General features: G+C 36.1%; 1 protein-coding gene across 1 annotated transcript; it reads left to right on the top strand.

Annotated features, from left to right (window-relative positions):
* Positions 1-4,244: 4,244 nt before the first annotated feature.
* On the top strand, positions 4,245-7,438 carry LOC113779300. Its single transcript, XM_027324852.1, has 5 exons — positions 4,245-4,454; positions 4,717-4,823; positions 6,242-6,323; positions 6,425-6,510; positions 6,964-7,438. Exons 1-5 carry the CDS (start codon positions 4,413-4,415, stop codon positions 7,214-7,216), a joined length of 570 nt encoding a protein of 189 aa, XP_027180653.1. The 5' UTR covers positions 4,245-4,412; the 3' UTR covers positions 7,217-7,438.
* Positions 7,439-8,089: the final 651 nt, after the last annotated feature.

Consider the following 8,089-nt stretch of genomic DNA (forward strand, 5'->3'; position numbering starts at 1 on the left):
AGCTGATACTGATAGGGGATCACCGCTTCGAAGTAAACGAACAGCCTTCACCATTAAAATTTGGGTTAAATGCAGAAAACACCCACGAACTTACATGGAAGTTGCGCAATACACCCCAAAATATGTTTATAGGCACTTTGTACCCTAAGAAAATGACCGTTCACACATTTCACGGTGAAACAAAACGCGTGGCTTCCACTTTCTGTCCGTTGAATTTGCTGACAGAATTGCCCTCTTTCCAGCGAACATAAATGAGAAATTCCCCCCTTGTATTTCCTCTTCTTCACAGATGCACAATTCTTCTTCTACAAGGAGTTGTTCACCTACCATCACTTTAATGCATTGAAAATGCAAAAGACTTCCTAGATTTTAGAAAGAAGCCCAGAAAGAAGATTATCCAGCAAAGAAAACCACACCCAGTCTCGATCTGAGAAAGACAATATAGTGCAATTTTGTCTGTAGTCCAAGCCAAAATTGTCACCAAGAAGTGCCCCAACTGCATCTTTCAGCATGGAGTTGTTTTTTCCCGTACTCTCCCTTGGGACCAAAGCAGTTTGATGCTAGTAAAAAATCTGGCCTTGAGAAGATCATGTTGTTTAAGGCATCATCATTTCCACAGAACTGTGTTGGGACCATTTCTTCTGCTTCTTGTTTAACCTTGCCTCCTCCACAATTACACAGGAGTCGCAGTCAAGCCAAGGCAGCCGGAAGTGTTAATCTGGAGATCAACTCAATTATCATAAGAACAAATTAACAAAATTCATACCTGGTGTATTCTCAAGTGACTGAAGTTCATCCATTGAGCTTCTGCTGATGGGGGTGTTTCACTCAACACTAATGCAGCGGAGTGGCCTCGAGGAGATATGGGGTCACCATATGCTTCCCATTTTGCCTCATGAAGATCCTGCAGTGAGTTATCTATTACTTCTCCCTGAGCCATGGACACACTAGACATATGCTAGCACGGACTGCTCTTGAAGTTTTTCAGAGATTGCGATTTATAAAGTACAGCGTCTAACAGGCCACTATTTCGAGGCGAGAGACTACCTGATTGGGTATGCTCAGTTGGGGGAGACTGGATTAAAGCATCCACAGACTCAAGGGAAGGCAGTGGGGAAGAAGGAGAGCCCCAACTACCAATCTGGGTTTGGAGTGAAGGAAGCTCCAGCTTCACTGCCTATGAGGGCTCCGAGAAGGAGGGGTTGCCATTTAGAAGGGCCAGGAAGTACACAGGATGTTGATTGGTTGTCTGTGTTGGTAATAGTTTGTAATGAGTATGTTGAAATCCATTGTCCCACATTGAAAGAGGATAAAGTGCATGTTGCCTATATATGAGTCATTGTCCTATTCCTTTACAAACTTGTTCCAAGATAATAGTTTGGAGGGAAAGTTTGGTGGGAAACTTATTTCAAGATATATAAAATCTTGACAAGGGCACTTGGGCGGCAATCAGAGGTAGTTAATGGCGGTTGGCGGTTACATTTTGCAGACATATCTGTTAATTGGCTAACTACCCAAACGCCTATTCAATAAAGATTGCATCCTCTGATAGTGCCTTGAATAGGTGCTTCAATCCTTTTAAATAGTAGGATTTCGACAGAATTAAATCACTTTTATTTTTCATTTGATAGTTCTTAGACTTTGTTGTATCCTAGAGGTAATTTGTCTAATAGAGGCAAATAACACCTTAAGGAAAGTGCTCTCACGCCTCAAAGTCTCAGTATTTGTCTAGTATAGTTTACTTCCTTACTACTGTTTTCTAACAGTCTGAAGTTAGACTCTGATCATATGCAGAGGTGATCCCGAATGATTGAAGATTTTGTGCAGAACCATCACTGTGATATTTACTGCAGCTTGTGAAGGCACCGATAAAACTGGTAGCCAAGCCATGGAACAAGGATTCAGATTGTAGATTCTTCAAACTGTCTTTTTCCCACTTCTAGTCACTCTCTGCAGTGATTCCGTTTTGCTTCTTTCTCGATAGCAAAAAAAAAGCAAAAAAATTTGGCAAACTCAAGATTCGGCTTTGCCTTGTACTTTCCGCCCGACATAATGGGTTTGGAGGAGAAGAAAGGTGTTTTTGTCCGTTCAATTATTATTTGAGGATAAAATTGTCATTTGGGTCATAAAATAAACGATGTGTAAATATCCGTTACTTTTTAAAGGAGCTTGGGTGCAAAGTACCTGTAAACATATTTCGGGGTATATTGTGCAATGGCTACGAGAGTTCAGGGGGTTTTCTGCATTTAACCCTTAAAATTTCTAAAACCAAAGCCTACGTTATATGGCAAGGGTAATTTGGACAATTTACTCGCAGACCTTATCGGGACGTGTGGTAGTACCGTAGTAGTACAAAATTCAAGTTAGCGCTCCGGTCGAATTCCAATTGCAATTGGTGTCTTAATTCTCAAATTCTATTAGCACTCTTAACATGTCAATGGTTTGGATCTTACCTAGATCCAATATATTTGGATAGGTTTGGATTTAATTTCTCAAATTCATATCCTACTTAAATTCAGATCCTGTGAGAGAGTCATGGATCTAGGTAGAGTCTAGTTTTTTAGAATCCAGATTCATACCAGACTCTACCCAAACGCATATATATTTAATTAAATAATATATATTAGTAAATTTATAAAGTAATCTAACATTTTATGGTTATTGGATTGAATACAATAAGATTTCAAGGCATCAAAATTTTGCATTTAGGGTTGGTGGTTGGGTAATTGATGAAACTCATGGCAAATTGCTTCCAGATGTGGTTGAATTGAATAAAAAAAAAAGGGTAAGTGTTTATAAATTTTCTTATTCTATTATTTATTTGCCATCGGTCTTTAGTCAAATAACTTATATCTCATTCACTATTTTAGTGTTAGATTGCAAAACACCTGCCAACATTGAGGTTTAAATAAGAAAAAGAAGTACAAACTTACATTTTTTTTAATAAGGCTGAATATTTATATATGTTATGGTTGTTTTCTTTTTTAAAAACTAAACCTAATTATCATTGTAATTGGTACAAACTTTTTCAATAAAAGGAGAAAAGGTAAAGACAAATAAATGAAATATTGGATGTGGATCCAGTTGAATCTTTAAAAATATATAGAAGTAGTCAATAATAATTCTTTCTTTGAGTTCACAATATTGCATTCATCTTTTTGAATGTTAATTTTATTATTTGAAAACAAAAATTAGATGGTACTTGTATTATTTACGAATTCTATATATTTTTAATACATTTTTACTTTAATATGTTCCAAAAATACCTATGAATGCCCATTGGATACCCAAATCTATAAGAGTCTGGATATGGATTTATTTTTTCAAACTCAAAAGGATTTGGATTTAGGTCTGGATCTAACTAAATTAAATAGGTTTGGATATGGATCAAAATAATCCAACCCAAACTCCACCTATTGACATGTTTAAGTACTCTAAAAAAAAATTTTTTGGTACTCATCTAATGCACTTTAGAACTGTTTGGATTGCTATTTTTAGAAATTTTTATTAAAAAAATATACTTGTAACGATTTGATGTATGTGAGATAAAAATATGATTAAAAAATATGTTCACGAAAAATATTAAAAAATGAAAAAAAGCAACCCAAAAATGTGTTCACTTTAAACTTCTCTTGAGGTATCAAAAATAATCTAATATATATGTATGGAAAATTATATGATTACTTTTTAATTAATATAGGTCTAAAATATTTTTTTTTACTAAATTAAATCAAATTTGGTTCCTAAACTTGTACCCTTTCAATAGCTTTTGATTTTGTTAATTGTTCTGGTGGCCTATGAATTTCCTAAAAGGGTCATAATTTAAAATTTTTTACTTATAATCTCTCCTATTTTATTGCTCAACTCAATCCTCCGCGATCATAATTTCATTTAAATAACTCCACTCATCCAAATGTCATCTTTTTTTTTATTTGGTTAACAACTTTTTGTTTCCGAATCAAGTATTTAGCTAATATCCGGTGAATATGTTAAACATCAAGAATGTTGTGATTACATGCACCAATAAATTTGTCTAAAAAAATGGGAGGATCTATATTATGGAATCCGCAGAAGATCCGAATAATAAGAATTAGACTTAAGGTGGCAATTACTGAAAGATTGATCGGGTCGACCCGGGTGTTGACACAGGCTAACGACGTAAAATCTAGGCCGCCCACAAAGTTTAGGGCTTAAAAGTAATTTCGGATGTGATGCTGCTTAGCCCTTATGAGAGTCTGCAAGACTGCAACATCGTCTTTCCAGGTCGGAAAAATCCCTAAGCTCGGCCTCTTCTCCGGGCTTCACAGTTCACACCCACACAAAAACAATCACTTGTTAAACCCGGTGCTTAGACCAATTAATTCGAAGTTTATTTGGCAATAAAGAAAGGAGGGTTCACTTTGTAATCAAGAATGGCTAAGCCGGAGCTGTCAAGTACTCTAAAAAACTTGAAGGTAAGCACATTAAAAGTCATGTTTTTTAAGTCCCTTGTGTTATTATGTTTCTTGGGTAGATTTTAAATGCAGATAATATTTTCGGAGAATGATACTAGGTTCTGTTTGATTTAATATGGGCTGTTTCTTTTTTTTTTTCCGGTAATTGTTCATGTTGAATTGTAAGTATGTGCTAATGAATTGTTTAATATTTAGTAGAAACTGGTGTTTTTTAATGTTCTTAGGTAAGCTCTTGGATTCTTTTTTGTGTTTTTTCCTGCAGTTTATGCAAAGGGTAGCTCAGAAAGAGGATAAAGCTAAGAAAGAAGAGGAAGAAAAAGAACTTGTACCTGATGGAAATTTCCCTTCCCGTAGTGGCTCCCAAAAATGGTATTCTATTGAAACTGTGCTAGGAATTCGGCAAACTTTGTGTTTGGCTCTTTCTCTGCTTTCCGTTTGGATCTAAGAAAATACAAATACACATTTTTCTTTCTTGCTCATGTCTCTCTTTGTTTAGTTCGGGGTCTTATTGGTTTTTTTTTTTCCCATTGTTTTAGCAGCCTACATTGCAAACTGTAAGCATACATAATTCAAGTGGTACGGATGGTAAATCATCATGATGACAAACAACTAAACGAGTGCACAAGTCCCCGGAGGGCCGGAAAAGGGGGGGTGGGTTCTTATGGGAAGCATGATTAATGTGAAATTCATTCCCGTGAATGTGTAATCCAGGACATTGTCTGGTGATATAAACTGCATGCTCCGTTTCAAGCCGCATTCTGATGTATAACATTCAGTCAATCACTGAATTCTGTAGCTTGGCCTGTCAGTTGGATATCCTATTGGCTAAGTTTAAATATGAATCTTGTTGTGCATTTCTATGTGAGTAAATCTTATATACACTGACAGTGTATACACTATCACCGTTTGATTCATAACATGTGTGCAAAAGTTGAATTTCAAATTCAAATTCAAATTTTGCATAATTGTCATTCATCCAACGCTGATAGTGTATACACTGTCAATGTAGGAAAGATTAATCCTTTCTTTTATGAGTAAATCTTATATCCTATAGTTGTGCCTGGATGTCGTTGCATTTAAGTAATGAAACAGCCTTCCAGCTTGCATGACTTAGTGATCTATACACTAATTATGATGCTCTAAACTACAAGGGTTTTCCTTCTTTATTTATATCTGAATCAGTTTGTGGTTTTCCTTTCCTTCTTTATTTATATCTGAAACAGTTAATAGGATGCTATGAGAATAGTATAGAGCTCTGTTGCATTTGCATAAGATCCATACCTTGACTTGTTCTAGTGAAAATATATTATTGGCAGTGCTTTCTATTGTGGATCCAGTCAACTGTAGGACTGTAGTTGCTTTTGGTGTTTTTTTGTGGTAACTCTTTTGACCAGTCGTTTTACTGTTGACGACTGCCGCCGACTTTTATTCTTGCCTAAGGGCAGTTTCCATATCCTCTTTATTTGTCAACCGTTACAATAGTTCCTACTTGTCTTTCTTTCTACAGAGAAATTTTACATGGTTAATCTATTCGTATATTGGGGGCTAACAAAAATTTTTTTTGGGTGCCTGGTACTACATGTTTCGGCTTGATATAATAAATTTTTTTTTTCAGTAACACTCAGTTTTGTAATACATCAACTTTGCCACTGCATCCTTTATGCCTGATGCATTCTGTTGATGTTAGAATCTTCTGCTCTCTTTCTATGAATCGAAGATGCAAATTTGAATTTTTTCTTCTGCTCGTGATCTTTCTAAACCGTGAATTTCAATGATTCCACATGCAGTGTTATCATTATGGAAGGAGATCCCCAACCTGGAGCGATCAGAGGCCGGATGTCATTTCTAAATTTTAATCCTTCTATAGATGTGAGTATAAAGGTGGAATGATCTCGAAATCATCTGTCAACCGCCATAGTTTATCTTATTTTGAGCTTTGGTCTTCTCACAACAAGTCCTTATCTTATTAGAAACTGAATGATGAAGCATCAAATTCAGTTCAACCTGAGGCCCCATCTACCAGTTCAGGCAGAGAAAGAGAAACTAATACAGATCGGTTGGTTTTTTGACCTTTCAAGTTCTCCTTGCACTTCACATTTATGGTTAATTGTTTATATGGGATATCTACTAAAATGTCCTTATTGCTTTTTCTCTTCCCACCTTTTTGGTGGTCATGTTTATTACCTCCTTTAAGAATTTTAGATTGTTTTAACCTACAGTTCTGGCAAAGAGTAATAAATCAAAAGAAAATGTAACAAGTTCGGGTGTTAGGGATGACATGTAGGCGTCGTTGAGCTAATCCATGAAATGATCATGTTATGCAATAGGCAGTCTAGCACAATCAAGTTTTTTAGCTGCGTCGAATTTCTGGATGTCTTTGTCTGTTCATTGTTCTGTCACCTTTTTTCATTCTGTTTTACTGTATCTAAATCCGTGGAAAGCACGTTTTACCAATTTGGAAAAGGAAAATGCTCTTACTTTCTAACCAAGTCCATTTTCGTTATGCCAGAGGAGATGGCTCTCCCCAAGTTGGGCTCGAGAACGAAGAACTAGAAAATTCGGGCTGCGGTTCCAATGGAGATCTCAAACGGAAAACGGCAGATGGGTATGAGCCACAGTATCCAAATAAATCACAGAAAAGTATTCAAGGTGATGAACGGTCATCTCCTCACAATAATCGCACTCCTCATAAGCAGCCTAAGCGGGAGAAGCTGGACTGGAATGTTCTAATGCCTCCGAAATCACGAAGCAAAGGAAAGTAAGATTTATGAATAGATTCCAATGGAGTTCGGATGAAAATTTTTTTAACTAAATTTTACTTGCATCCATTATAGGATTGGTAGCTGTAACCTGAATTTGTAAGCATATAGTCAGAGGCTGATTTAATTTTAGCCGTGCTAGTTTTTTAAAATTTGCCTGAGAAGTTGTGATTTTCCTTTTTTTATTTTTATGGAACTGCAGAAACCTTTTTGCCTTTCTTTTCATCGTTGGTATCATCTTATTCTGCTATCATGGCCTCGCAATTGCGGAAGAATTTATCATGCTCTATTTTGTCAACAATAGGAATAAAAGAAAGATATACGGGAATCCGTCGGTGAACTTTTTAGCATATTGTTTTCTTTCTTCTTTTTTTTTGTGGTGTAATCGAATGACATCATTATAATTTTGCTCTCTGCCTAAGTCAATGTTAAATACGAGAATGAGAGCAGTCTGAGGATTAAGTGGTTGAGTGGCGATGCCAGTGCAAGAATGTGGGCTTTGTTTGTTTTTAAGGTTCAATGGGCTGTGTGTAGCTTGAAGCCAGAATATTGACACAGGCCAGATCCATTTAGCTGGGCCATCTTGACTCCGACTTTACCCAGGATTTGCAAAACAAGTCTCCATTCAGCAGACATTAATAATTGGGTTAGATGATGTGAGGTCTTGTGTTCTCAAACCCTCCCTTATCTTTACTTAATAAAATAAAAATGAAAAATAAATGAAAGATCCGAAGAAGCCAGGAATGGAACAAGATGCCTCGAACGCAGGATGGACGCAAACGCTAAGGACTAATTATATAATCCTGCTGTCACATGGTAGTATAATATGAATGGACTAATTTGCTCTTACTATCAATATAATAATATTTGGACTAA

This window comes from Coffea eugenioides, chromosome 1, assembly GCF_003713205.1.
Source record: "Coffea eugenioides isolate CCC68of chromosome 1, Ceug_1.0, whole genome shotgun sequence".
NCBI lineage: Eukaryota > Viridiplantae > Streptophyta > Magnoliopsida > Gentianales > Rubiaceae > Coffea > Coffea eugenioides.